Source organism: Natrix helvetica (assembly GCF_964273705.1).
Source record: "Natrix helvetica genome assembly, chromosome: 2".
In the NCBI taxonomy this organism is placed as follows: Eukaryota; Metazoa; Chordata; class Lepidosauria; order Squamata; family Natricidae; genus Natrix; species Natrix helvetica.
This window is the reverse complement of record NC_138552.1, coordinates 109,156,032-109,171,084: the sequence shown is the minus strand read 5'-3', so window position 1 is coordinate 109,171,084 and position 15,053 is coordinate 109,156,032. Positions and strand designations below refer to the sequence as shown.

Here is a 15,053-nt window from a genome sequence, read left to right as displayed (position 1 = left end):
TTTATCTCTCAAGATCACAGCTCCATAAACATAGAACCAAAAGGCTACTGATTTCTTTAGTGAGTGTTGTCTGCTTTGCCAGGCATATCCTCAGGGTTACTTACATTTTTAATAAATTTACAATGTAAAAAAACAAAAAAATGTCATAAAGCATTTAAAGTAAAGCACCAGTAAAGATTGCAGGATAGGGTTAGATTTGCCAGATTTGCCAGATTTATTTAAAAAGAAGAAGGAGAACTGGCAAATCCAGGTTGCTTTCAGATAGAAAGCACTCGTAATGCTATTAATGAAAAAGCACAGGACAGCCGTTCCATCTTCTCCTCCTTAATGTATTCCATCTGGAAAGAAAAATGCCAAAACAACTGCTAGGAAAATATAGGGGGATTATTGAACACATGATGGGGGAGGACACTTCATCAAGACTCTGCATATTTTATCTTGACTAAGACACGGACAAGTGAAATAGATAACACTTCTTGACGTATAACTTTGTTAGGTCCACATACTTTTCTAGGTACATTCTGCTCCAAAATGAAGAGTGAATTTGATAGACATCAGTATTATAAAAGCATGCTTAACAGGAGATTGGCTTTTGAACTCTGTTAAATTTGTGCAGTAAAATATCACAGTTTATTTTTCTGTAATACCAGAGTCCTCAGCAAGGTGCATGGGGTGACTGTATGCCTGTCTATAGGTCCCATGGGCACCCCAAGAAACCCAGTTTTGTTAAACTTCTTTGAATCAAAAGAAAATTATTGGGAAGTAAGGCTGCTCCGAAACAACAACAATACCATCCTTGAGATTAACCTAAGGTTTCAGCAGGTGTCTTGGAGGTCTAGTGTTGTCCCCAGAAACTTTCTTAGAAAATAGTTTATTGGGATGTGTGCAGCCCAGGGATTTGTTCATATTTTGGTATGTCCTTGTTTTATGATTTGACATAGCAATCTTTGTGTGAGAATCCCTAGAATGTATTCTCAGTTCCAAGGGTGGCTATTACCTACATTTGGGGTACAACAGCATGTTAGCACAATGGTAGGAGAGAGAGGTTCCAATTGTGATTCCTCAGTGCTCCACAATTGAAGGCAGGCAACTGCCCTGCTAGATAACTTTAACTTAACTTTAACTTTTATTTGATTTCTAAACCGCACCCTCTCCCAGAAGGGACTCGGGTCAGATCAGGTCAAGGTCTCTATAATCTGGTATCTATTAATAATCGCCAAGTAAAACTGCCTTTCTTAATTTGTCCAATCCTGTTTTTTTCCCATACACACCCACCTACTTACTTTTTTGTACATAACTCTAGAGCTTAATGGCTCTTGCAATCAGTGCGTTTTACATTTTATTTCCTGCGTCTTTTTTAGACAGTGTACAATTGTCATTCGTTTCACACAATTCTACCAAAGGTCCAGACAACATCAGAAACCATCTACGCTCACCCCAGATTTTCCCTTCTGCTATCTTTTTCTTGCTGCGGCTAATCCATTCAGGAAAGGATCAGGACAACAGTACAATCCCTTTCCTAGCTTCCTATATGAAAATTTAGACCTCTATTTGAGGCATGATGAGCAATTGGGAATAGTTGGAAGGAATGGTGCAGTTTGGTAAGGAAGGGCATATTCTATCTGCATTTCCAACTTTAAAGTCATTTCATATTCCCCACTGAAGAGCCAATCTTTAGTCATGTTTAGCACAATTAACAAGCAGGCAGGAGAATTATACACAGGAATGGGTAAAATGGATTGATTATATACAGAATAAATATCAGACTAGAAAGTACTATGTAGCCTTTAGGTAAGAATGTTTAGATTGACAGATGAACAGAGTAAATAACATATGGGATGTTTGGAATTACTGGAGTGGTGCATAGCGGAAGTCAGGGGGGTGGGTTTGATTGAAAGGTGGGGGAGGGTTGGGGTGGAGGGTGGGGAAATATATATGTATAATTAATTTAGAAGATGGGACTAATGGGATACTGTTACTTTAAGAGAAATTTATGTTATGATTTATATATGTTCAATTAATTTAGAAGATGGGGTTAATGGGCTATTGTCACTATAAGAGAAATTTAAATTATGATTGTTGGGAGCTGAGGGGGTACAATATTTGAATGAGAAACTTATCTTAAGACGGGGGAGGGAAGATGGTATGGTATTTGTATGTGATCTATTATATATATATATATATATATATATATATATATATATATATATGTGTGTGTGTGTGTGTGTGTGTGTGTGTGTGTGTGTGTGTGTTGTAATTGTACTGATAAATAAATAAAGGGAGACTAGGATAGATCTATTTCGAGCTAATTAGCTCTCATCAGCTAGCCATACCCTTACTGGGATTAGAACCCGGGCTGTATATATCTTAGGCAGGAGTCTTAACCACTAAGCCATGGGTTCTCTTCCTTATCAGTTGAGCCAGGGAAATAGGTATGTATTTGTGTTACAACCCCTGGTATGACTAAATATGGGAGGAAGGTCACTACTCCCTCTTTCTGTCCTTCGGCTTATCACAAAGACCATGCAGGCAGAAAACCATATTTTTATTTTTACTGTTGCCTTTTTTATATTTGTGTTGTAATTGTACTGATAAATAAATAAAGGGAGACTAGGATAGATCTATTTCGAGCTAATTAGCTAACACGAGCTAATGACCTTCCTCCCATATTTAGTCATACCAGGGGTTGTAACACAAATACATACATACATACATACATACATACATACATACATACATACATACATATATATATATATATATATATATGCTGGTTTTGTTGTATTCGGGTCTTTTCCCGTGTAAGGTTGAGATTGTCTTTGTAACGTTTCGGCAGGATCTCACCTGCCATCTTCAAGCGTGGGCTCAAAATGTGGGCTTAAAATGGGAACGGAGCCCCGTTCCCATTTTAAGCCCACATTTTGAGCCCACGCTTGAAGATGGCAGGTGAGATCCTGCCAAAACGTTGCAAAGACAATCTCAACCTTACACGGGAAAAGACCCGAATACAACAAAACCAGCATACCTACACCCGTGAAAATCTACGAAAACAAATATATATATATATAAAACAAGCAGGGAAAAACTGGCCAGTACGTTTTTGAGCCAAACTATAAAATGGATGTGTTTGGGTTGTCTGATTTAGAGCCAGTTATAAACTGATCGTGATAGGCAGATGTTACTAAATGAAATTGGTATGGCTTACAACTCAAGCCCTAACCATGAATTAAAGTATTTGGAATTGCACTTCCCTGGCTCTGTACTGCTGACACTTGGATTAATTGATGATTGATGCAATTGTTCTATAATGAAAGTTTAAGAAAGCCAAATGGTATTTTTTCCAGAAAAGCTATGCAGGTGACTGATTTGATTCACTCTTGTAATGAAATTGACTAGAGAAAACAACATAATCTCTGTTTTCTCAGTTTATCTACAAGCATTACAAACACTTTTTAAAAAACGAAAGGTAACTTGAGAGTTGCAAACAGACATATACATACACAACTAAGCTAAATAGACACAATGAGACACCTACTTTCAGTTGGCGGCAATTAAGGGGGGAAAAAGGGGGAAAAGACAGTACTGTGTGCTTGGCTAATGATCTTTCCATGTATATGGAACACAGCATGATCACCAGAAATTGGAAGGCTGATTACATTTGGAACAAAATGGAAAGATCATGATTTTTCAAGTGCTAAGAAGTCTAGTAGTACAGTTTGAAGTAGGGTTTACCAGGCAGTTTAGTCACTACTACATAGTTCTCCAAGCTTGACTTCTCTACGATCAGGTAGCCAGCCACGCATTTTCTTTTTCCAGAAATCAGATCCATCCTTTTCTTGGAATCTGGCCAATTATCAGTCTTAATCTTTTTGGCTTTGCCTTGCCTCTTTCCCTTTCGAATTCTGTCAAAACAATTCCATTTCCTTTGCCACTCAATCAGTAGTGTTTATTACTCAATAGTAATTATCATTTATGAACAGGCCATCCAAACAGAACATCTGTGTGAAGTTCAGTCAACCTAGGAAAACATTTATCAACTTGTCAATAGTTTTCATATTGAAATGGTGAATCATTGTAGAGAGAAAAAAAGATGACCTTGATGGAGATATGCAGAATCTGTTGCCTAGGTAAAAGAGGCTGAAGCATTTTTTAAAATCCAGAACAAGATGATATTCAAAAGCAGTTCAGACAGAGGCCTCCCTAATTCATTGAACTGCAAGGAAGAGGAGGTGGTGGTGGTATAGCATCCTCAGATTTCCAAGATTCCCATATTATAGCCAGTGTCAATAAAAGTAGTTTTAGCCTTCCTGTGGAGTTGATTTCATGGCCTGGTCTACGTAACAGGCCTGACAGCCATCAAATACCAAATGCTCAGTTGACAAATAATAAGAATTATATTTATATAAAGCTATATTGTTTCAGTTTGCCTTTATATTGTTCTACTCTGGAAAAGATACATTAGAAATCAGAGGTGATACAGTGGCAATCTAATGTATATGCATTATTGGAAGGATAGGGGAAAAAAGCATTGCTTCTGGTTAGCCAGAAATGTCTGCAGAGTGTAGTACAAAAGATCAAGATGGCAGCCGCAGCATAAAAATAGTTGAAGCTTTGTCTGTAGGTTGTGGCTGCCATCTTGATTTTTTTTTTAATCATACCTGCAGACAACCCCAGTGGCCAGCCATTTCATTCCTTGCATTTTTCTCTTCTCATAGCCCGGAGATGTTGGCAGCTGAGGAAACTGATGGAGCAAATTCTTTGTCTCAACCCATCTCCTCAGCGAAAAAGCACCAAGAAGGTTTGAACAAGAAAACTATCCTATGCCTGAATAATTTTGGAAAAAGAGTTCTGATTGGTATCAGACCCTGAGAAAATAGCATTTTTAGACTCAGAAATGGGGGGAAATGAAATAAATTAAACTTCTCAAGATGAAGGACCAGGTAGCTCAGAAGTCCATGTGGGCACAAATCTACAAGTGAAAGAGAAGTGAATATGTACACTCCATGAGTTTTAATCTCTGGTGTCCTGCACAAATTTCGTAGAATGCTGGAATTGTTTTCCTATTGCAGTACCTTCTGTTCCATTCTTTTGGACAGTGTTTGTAGTCTCAGGCTGGGAGATGGCAGGGAGCTTTCCTCCTCCTTTGAAGGACTTTCCCAATTTATTTGGAATTACTTTTGAATCCAACATTCCAGACAGCATGGAAATGTTATGGTTTTGGGCAGTCTGTTTCTATTCCAGACAGACCTTGTGATTGACAACATACATACTTCATTATGGCAATGAAATAGGTTAGCTATGCAACATTGATATTCTGCAGTCATTTATCAGTGTTTTACCCTTGTCTCCTTTTTCTTAATAGGGTTAATCCCTTTAGGCAGGAAAACTTAAAATAGCAAGGGAAGCTTAGCATCAATCATGACCTTTTGCTGCCAGAGATTTTGGAAGATGTTCAGTAACAGAATTGACCTATCCCTGTTCATTCATCCCTGAACTGTCATGGCAGGAGCACAGATGTTTTATACATTAGCATGCATATCTATATTTTAAATGTATTTTTAAGCCAGACTTTCAAACCACTTGAGAATACCTTATGTTGTCCATCTTTGTATCTTTGTATTTCTTTGAATGGAAAGAATAAGGATAATTTTCTACTATTGTTCAGGGATAGAAATTGATGAACTAACTGCAAAGCATTTTTCTTTATTATTACTTTTTTAAAATCTGTACGCCTACATGACTGGCCTCATTTTGAGTTTATGAAAGGGGAATTGAAGAAGCAATTGAATCCTTCTAGCAGATAATATCACTGCCTAGGAAAAATTCCTTTGCAGATTAATATGCCACGATCATATGGATTTGCTTTAATTATTATAGTAAAGGCTTTCTTCAAATAATAGATAATAGATTTCTTTGTTACAAACATAAGAATCCCAAAACTGCAACAGGAAGAATGATAAGAGGGTATTTTGGAATTCTGTTCCATTTATTTGTTTATAAAAAATTACACATGTGATTGTATGTCACAAAGGTGCGCACATTCAGAGCATTGTATTTAGGAAAGTAAATGGAGTGAACGGAAACAGAAGATGTGGGGTGGACAAAGTACTTGGAACCCCACGTTTACCTATCTGACCTGTTGTGAGAATGTGATAGGGTAAGTTTCCTCGGAGGGAAAGACTAAAAAGAACTAAGTGGATTTTCCCCTGCATTTCTATAAGCAATAAAAGCAAGGATATAAAACAAAGGAATACAGCTTGAGATATTGCCTTCAAATTTGCAGGCACGGAGGACAATAAATTCTGTTTTAGCAACTGTAACCCAAGATGCTTAGAATGCATGACCATTTCATGTGCACCTGCGTGCTTTCTTTGCCCATGTGCTAGATCTCATTATACATACAGCACTCGTTGCAGCAACTGGGTTAAGGAAGAAGCAACTGAAAACGAGATTTGGATTTAAGCTTTGCTGCCTTTCTTCTGATCTTGGAACTGATTACTTATTCCTTTCAGGATTCAGCAGAGGTTGAAGACCCAATGAAGCCAGAAGAGGTACGTTTGGAAGTAAAGCAGCAGGCAAACTTGAGGGGTGTTGACACTTCCAGTCAAAGTCATGCCAGGAGATTCCATGAAACAGCCATGCGATTATTTTAAAACAATCGCAAGATTATTTATCCATTCTCCACTATGAAATGTGACTTTTGAAAACAACTCCTTATTTTCTCTGTGACAACTATGCTGTCGTATATGTCGCTATCGGTATGCGTGGCACCTCCGAGAACCATGGGAAAGAATATAATAGTCTGCAGGAAAAAGTTGAAGGTTAAAAGGGGAAGACGTGTGTTGCATCTTCCCCCTACACTAACTCTACCGTTGTAAAGCATTGCATGAATCATTTTTCAAAGATATATTTGTACTTAATAGTCCCATGACAAAAAGTACAGTGTAATATCTATCGTGCTTGTAAACTATGTATGAGCTGTGTGACTCAAGAAAACAGGGAATATTAATAAGGCCACTTGGTTGGGATACCCAATAGCACTGCAATTGCAAGTTTTAATTGATATCGGGCATGTTCGCTTTCATCCAGTTGTCTATCTATAGTAGTACACAGGCTCAGATTTTTTTTGATGAATGCTGTGGATAGCTCCAAAGCTGCATGACTTTAAAACACTGGGAGGAGAAACTGAGTAGAGCCGTCTTAGCTTTGCTGGAGTGAATCAGATCATTCCTGTAGTCCCAAATGCTTTGTTGAAGTGAATTTGTGTTGTTTTGTCAGGCCTGGTCAGTAACATACCCCTTGGTGCTCTCTGAGCTTCTTATTTTTACAGACATTTCATTAGCCAAACTAGGTAATGAAAACTGCTAGCACTGATAATGTTATTTAGTTTGGGTAATGAAACGTCTGCAAGAAAACAGCCAAATTTAGAGAGCACCCAGGATGCCTCATTTCAACCCTGAGCTACCAATATTCTCTTTCATTGGTAACACACCCTTTCTCCAAGCAGTGACCTAACAGCAACAATGAACTCTCTGCAGCTTTTTGCAGAAGCCAGCATGATTACTGAAAACCATGTAATTGAATGGAAAACTAGGACTTTGCAAATGAAAAATTTAGGAGAATGGGTTGGAACATGTATTTTTTTGTTCTTAAAGAGAGCCTGTATAATGTCTGCATGAGTGAGAGTCTGTACAATATCCATGTAGACCTCCCTCCTGATTTCATTAGGGGATGGACTTTAAAAATTAAAAGCGAAGCATTCACGGAAAAAGGAATCTCTGAGAAGGAATGTAAATGTAAAGAAAATGGAAAAGTGTACTGAGGGCAGCAGGAAAAAAGAATAAAAACATGGTGTTTGCTTTTGGAAAGAGGTTGGTTTCGGATTCCCCATTAGAAATGGCTTTCTAACTGCTCTCCTTTGGATCCCATAAACCAGGGGTGTCCAAACTTGGGAACTTTAAGACTTGTGGACTTCAACTCCCAGAATTCCCCAGCCAGAGTGGCTGGCTGAGGAATTCTGGGAGTTGAAGTCCACAAGTCTTAAAGTTCCCAAGTTTGAACACCCTTGCCATAAACCCAGAGGTTAGAAGAGGAATTGGACAAGTTGGGAAATGTACCCAAGAAAGTAAATCATGCTGGCCCATTGGCTAAAGTAAACAGCCTGGAAAGCAGTTGGTGCAAATTACTTCTCTGAACTTGTGAACTCTTTTTTTCCTGTGTCAGATAGAAGTTTGGGAGCAGGAGGAGCTCGAGAAAAAGGTATGCTTCAGCAGCTGCCGCATAGATCCTTCTCCCTTTCAGCTGGTCGAGAGAACATCACTGCATAAGGTGGGTGCCTGCATTTACTCTTATTTTCTACTTTCTTTGCTATCCAACTCTACTCCCATCAAGGCCTACACCTTCTTCTGATTTCACGATCTCTTTGTATTTCTTGGCCTTCAACATAAGGCGTGATCTTGCTCAAGCTTTAACCTATCAGATGTAGTAAGGCTCTCTCTATATAGTATGGCCTTGACAATTCTTCTCTTAATTTTCTTTTTCAGGCAAGTAAAAGGTACAGAATTGGGCTGAATCTACAAAATGCAGACCTGTTCTCTTTTCTTCTGTTCCTTCTTGCCTCCCCACCTCCAGTTCCTGCCACATTGTCTTACTATCATATTTTTTTCATCCATCTCTTTTCCATTGCATGTCGCCACCTTGCAGTGCAATTTTGCAAAGTAAACTAAGAGCTGCAATTTTCAATGTGTAGCTGAACTTCTAGAATTTGAATAAGAAAAATAGCATTAAAAGCAAAAGAACCACCCCAATGTTCAATTAAGTTTATTTTATTTGTTATCATTCTTGCTGGTTCTGTGTCTTGGTACTACCACCCTTAGCTTATGTTATTAGCAGAAAATTTCATCTAAGAAGCAGTGGTACTTCTTTAGACAATCTTGTCTACTAAAATGATTTCTGTATGGAGGTGACAAGAGGGATCAAACTAGTTGGGCTTTACTTGTTTAATCTTTGCAGGATTAATTTTCCTAATAAAATTGGGAACAGAAATTGTTGAGTAAGTTGTTCTTCATTCTCAATGTTTATTTTCATTGCTCTCAATTCCCAATACATATTTCAAAATAAAGACGTTAATAACAGCGCTTCTTGTGAACATGAAATATCAGTAAATATAAAATTGAAGAAAATCTATTTAGAATTTTTATATGTTTAATCAATTCCAAATATTTCAATCTATGTATAAGGTGACCTTCTTTAATTACCGTAGGTAGCAAGGTTTTGTTTAATATAAGCACATGTGTAATTAGGAGTGATGGGCCCTATTATAGCGCAAATTGCCTATTTCCCTGTCTTTCAAAGAAGAAAAGTCTTGGTCTCACCTAAAATGATACCGGCAAGGACATATACAAAACCAAAAAGCATATTTTCCCTTTTGCCTGGTTTGATTTATTCACATTTACAATGCAACCCAGTTTTACTAAAATCTAAGTTTTTCCAAAGAGTTTATGTCTATGATCCTTCTGAGCCCTGGTGGATCAGTGGTTAGAATGCAGTACTGCAGTCTACTTCTGCTGACCGCCGGCCTGCCAGAAGTTTGGCAATTTGAGTCTCATCAGGCTCAAGGTTGATTCAGCCTTCCATTCTTCCGAGATCGGTAAAATGAGGACCCAGATTGTTGGGGGCAATATGCTGATTTTGTAAACTGCTTAGAGAGGGCTATAAAGCACTGTGAAGCAGTTTATAAGTTTATGAGCTATTGCTATTCTATATTCCTCTTGAGTTCAGAAGAGCTTAATTACATTTATATCCTATCTAGATGAACTCTTCCTCCTTTTGCTACCTGAGAATACTACTTAGCATGCTAGTAAGAAGATAAAGATACTTTAGTCTGATGGGTCATAGGTTATGTAGTACGTATTGGAAAATTATTTAACCCATAATTTTATTTTGCATATTGCATTACTATATAACTCAATATTAGTTGACCTGGTACAATTTATTTATTTTTATGCCAACAAAGTATTACATTGTGTTAATTGGACAAATGGATCTCCAATTCTAACTATTCCAATTTCAGACATGAAGATTTCATTCTTTGGCTTTGCTTTAGGTTTACTCATGCTAATATGGGTAAACAGTTCTACCATTCTTAACCTGTTTCAAATTCTCCATGAGTTTGCAATGGTTGGCCTATTTTATTTGCTAATTTGTCTTATCTTCTCATTTCTGTAGACACATACCTTGTTCTCATTGCTAGGACTCACCCATGCCTATGTAACCAGTATGGGAAAACTAAAGGGTGTGATTGCACTGGAAGAGGTAATTTAAATCATGTTACCTTTGTATTTTGTCCAGTTGAGTCTTGCTTGAGAGTAAAGAAAAGGTCTAATGGAAAACCCAGAATGGGGGAAAAAAAGATGGTAAGGGGAGTATTACTCCTTATACACGACTTACACTTCACTCTTACATTCCTTCTGGGATCCTGGTGGTGCTTTCTCAGTCCACATTTAGAAAAGTCATTTAATATCTTTTATCTTCCATTTAGCTTTATTTTACATTTCATATTCTTTCAATATTATCAGCAATATATAACATAACTCCCCTATGGACGTTAGATTCAGTTATCAGAGCTTCTCCATACAAAGCCAGCAAAATGTAACTTGTAGTATCAATACCTGCAAATAATGTGTACTATTTAATTTTATTTTCATTAAGTTTAAATTGAAATATTTTATTTTATTCTGGCCTCTTTTTCATTCTTCCCTAATTTCTTTTTCAGCCTTCCCTAATTTTTGAAGTGTACTCACTTGAAGGCTTAGTGCATCCTTGGTAAAACTTGCAAAATCTGATATAGATATACGTGATTATCTAGTCTATAAAAGAAATCCTTTTTAAACCCTCTTACATTCAGAAGAAAAAATATATTATAGACTTATTGTGGCTTTATTGGCTATGAAAGGATTGTGGCCTTTTCAAGAAAAGGAGAAATTAGGTTGTGGACTTGAGTTGGATTTATACATGCTTAACTACCATGGCTTTGTCCTTCCTCCTAAGAATCTTGGGTGGTGATAATGGCTATTGAGCCCTTTACTTCCTTCATGTAAACATACTCATCAGTATTTTTATAGAGCAGTCTTTTTCAGCAACTCTCCAAATTTCCAGCCAGCGCTACTTGAAGACACCTAGTTGGGGGTTTAAAAATACCCGATTGTACCGTAAAGATAATGATAATCAAGGTTTTTTCCCCATCACTTTTCCCGCCTCATCAGTCATGAACTTCTGACTGATTTTCTACCTTTATGAAGAACAAAAATAGCACAGAGGGGTAAATATCAGAGTGGAGTTCTGTCTGGACAACTTGTGAGCTGCAGTCCCTCCCCCCCCCTCCCCCCAGCAGCCCATTTGATGCTTCCAATGCCTCATATGTTAGGCAAGGATGAAAATTGGGGCTCTTTCTGCATTTTTTTATGTTTAAGAAGCAATATGAGTGCCTTAGCTTTTGCAGAGAGTTAAAGCAGCTTAAAGACCCCCTCCCCCAAATTTTCTTATGGAAAATATTAACTTTGGTAAATATCTCCAGATCATACTTCATGTATGATGCTGAAATTGCTGTGGTCTAAACACAAATGAATGAATTGAATGTTTTAAATGCAGACAATGGGATTAAATGGTTTTTGTCTTGCCTATTTTGGTGAAATTGTCATGTGATAGGGCACACCTAGCAGGATCCAAAAATGTGGTTCTTAGGATGAAAATGATTGCCCTTCTGGTCTATGGAAACTATTTTAAGTCAGCCTTCCATCCTTCTGAGGTGGATAAAGAGAGGACCCAGATTGTTGGGGGCAATATGCTGACACTGTAAACTGCTTAGAGAGGGCTATAAAGCACTGTAAAGCGGTATATAAATCTGTGCTATTGCTATTTTGATCGAGGAAGGGTACCTTTGTGCAACTTCCTTGTTAATACTGTGTCTCTCAAACTCTCAGCTCCAGAAAGCTATTGAGGGGTCTACACGTACTGGGGTCCAACTTCGTCCTCCTCTTGCAAGTTTCCGTGATGCCACTCAGACGTCAAGCAGCAAAGAACATACCAGTTGGTCTACAAAGATGTGGAGCAAAGATAACAATGATACAGTCCCTGGGAAATCTGCAGTAGACTCAGGACCAGAGAACTCAGTGGGCCCTAGCTCCCCTGTCTCACAGCAATCTTCCCTTCCCAGGTAAAGAAAAGGGATTCTCTCTGCTTCAGATGCTGATAATAGAATTGGAGGGCATAGAAATTTCTGGCCCAGCTGATCAGAACATCTCAGACACACTCAAGGACTTTAACTTGTGCTCCAGAAACCTGGAAGAGGATGATAAGGATGATAATGATACGACAATATAATTGCGCCTTGGGAAAAAATTACCTCATCCTTCGGCATAATCTGCCCACCATACTTACATTTCCAGAAAAGGCTTGTGACCTGCTTTGCTGGTATCAGTGGAAGATAACTCATGCTGGAGAACTTGTGTGTCTGTGTGGACTGGCTTTCCTCTGCCATTTTCAGTGGGATGCAAGAAAGACATACAAAGCAAATGGGTGGAAGGATCCTGGCTTATATCCTCTAGTTTTGCATCCTTTGATTATGATCCCTGTGTGGGGCACATGGTATGGCTCCGTTGTCTGTAGGGATATATTCCAGGTGTTCTTCAGATAAACCTACCACTTATATCATCATTCAGCATGCCATGGTGTTAGCCCGGTGGAGTAGTCCAGACAAAAAGTGTAACCGGGAGTTCTAACTCTTAACTTTATTGTAAGGTTACATTAACAGGATCTTGCCAGAGTGAAAATATTTCTCCCCTCCTTTTTTTTCCTTGCCAGAAAACTAGGGAGGGTCTCTTCTGAAATGTTTCCCATGCCCTCCCTGAATCTGTGGGCTGTCTTTTACACTCAGGTTGTCCAGTCTGTGACTTTTCCTCCTGTCTCCTAAGGTCATTCCCACATACCATTATATATAGCCATCTTCATCCCTTTCAGGTGTTCTGATCTGAAGGAGGGTCAGAGAACTTAGCCCAGGCTCAGTCCTGATGTAGAGAACGCATCCCAATTTGTAAACAAAACAGAATATGACAAATGCTTCATACCCCCTTTTACCTTTTTACAATATCTTTTCTTTTGAAATAAACTCCAATCTATGCTCTACATGTGACACTAATTCACCCACTCACAAATTGTTCTCATTTTGTCATTATAGGCTTAATACCTTATTATTTCTACTAATTTGCACATCCTTGTCCTAAAAATAATTTCCCATATATTGATATATTCCTCTGATACTTATTGCTGGGGTAAAAATACCAAAACAAGTCTAATTCTTTATTGAGGATATTACCACCAAGTATACTTGACTTGGTATAATAGCAACTTGCTATTGATAATAGCAGCTGCTATTATCCAGATAGTTCCCCATTTTGCCTATGCAGACACATTTATAAACCTTCAACTCAGTGGTGGGTTCCGGATCCCGGTGCAACCGGTATGGTGCAACGGGACCGCACGTCCACCACATGCAGCACGCACGGATGTGTACTTATCACCCGTGATGCTCCACGGCAGCTGCGTGACGCTCCAGCTGTTCGGCGGAGCATTGCGCAGGTGCTGTACACTCCTTGCGTGTGTGCAAAAGCCCCAATCGGCTCAAATACAGGTAAGGAGTGCGGGCAGGCCCTCCGGAGCACTGTACTGCGGCGTACCGGTCGTATCCCACCACTGCTTCAACTCTATCTGTAGTGATGCATTTGTCAGTACATTACTGTTTGATTGAACACCTTGAAAAAATAGTCAAACCAGAAGGGAATGTCAGTGAAGTTTAAATGCTGATGAGCCAAGGATTCAAGTTAAAGCTGTTTAAATATCACTTACATCTTAAATGTCCTACTTATTACTTGAAAGAAATTTCTACAAATGCTGTCTTAAACATATTTGTACCTGATAACTAAAAACTGATGTGGGAAGATGTTGATGTTGTTGAGAAGCAGCATTAATAAATGAAAGAGGGGGTGGTGGTGGCATTTCTATGGATATATCTGCATTTCGTAACTTTTATACAAACCTAAAACAATTGACTCTTTCCAAAGGAATCCCTAAGACGAATGTACTGAACATTCTGTAAGAAATAACAAGCACAACTAAACTTAATGATTGTTAGTTGAGTTCAACAATTCATTGGAAGTATATGGCACATAACCAAATAAGAAAAATCCTTGCTTTAACCTAACCTTTTATGCCTATAATCAATTCTTGTTGTAGCCATTGCACTCAGACGGAAACTCTTTGTTTCACTAGCACTGTACAGTGCCAGTACTGTATCATCATCCACACTCAGTACAGATGTATTAATTTTTTAAAATCTAACGTTTCTGAGCAAGATTTGGTCTAATAAATGGAGAAAAAATGTTTTGGGGTTTTTGGCTCAGGTATGAGGAGCCTAGCTTGGCAACATAGATAATCAGTGTCAAAGAAATTAAAATTTAGTCCTTGTAAATCCTCTTGCTTTTTTGGCTAGAGTTTCTCAGGGAAATAAGCACATTATTCCAAGCAGAATAGTATCAGTGTCAAGTTAAAATAAGCATCATATATTTAGGGAAGAGATTGGAAAGAACATGTATGTGCAATGGAAGTTGCTTAGATTTGGCAATGTCATGGTTTCCACACCAGTCAGCTATGGCAGATGGAAGTTTTCCATCATCAGATAGCCATCATTCACTGAATTTCAATCTTTCATGGAGTTGTTAGTGGACCTGATAAAGGAAACAAGGTATTGATATTACTTATCGTGGATTTTACCATTATTTCTGGGAAATGCCTTCCCCAGGTTTGTCAGAACCGCATTGGACAGGGTTTTTGTTGGAAATCATGTCAATGTCTGAATGTTTTGAGGCAATTTGACAGCCATGTTCCAAAGCGTCTAATCAAGAGCGATTAAATGCGGATCAGCTTTATCTAATCACTGTTTAGTCATTCTTTCAACAAACACACAATTTGCTGGTGTATACATTTCAGTGCTGATTTCT

General features: G+C 38.3%; 1 protein-coding gene across 4 annotated transcripts in view; it reads left to right on the top strand.

Annotated features, from left to right (window-relative positions):
• The window catches only part of CLCN1 (chloride voltage-gated channel 1), a gene marked incomplete at its 5' end in the record, with an annotated part of 65,843 nt that extends 53,493 nt beyond the window's left edge, over positions 1–12,350 (top strand). The window contains 5 exons of one of the 4 annotated variants that reach the window (XM_081940569.1): positions 4,716–4,798; positions 6,513–6,551; positions 8,224–8,328; positions 10,228–10,314; positions 11,982–12,350. In XM_081940569.1, coding sequence (XP_081796695.1) covers positions 4,716–4,798; positions 6,513–6,551; positions 8,224–8,328; positions 10,228–10,314; positions 11,982–12,218 — 551 coding nt within the window. In that variant the 3' untranslated portion in view covers positions 12,219–12,350. Of the gene's footprint in view, positions 1–4,715; positions 4,799–6,386; positions 6,552–8,223; positions 8,329–10,227; positions 10,315–11,981 lie in introns of those variants that run through there. The other 3 variants (XM_081940570.1, XR_014174293.1, XR_014174294.1) reach the window with 3 other exon arrangements.
• Positions 12,351–15,053: the final 2,703 nt, after the last annotated feature.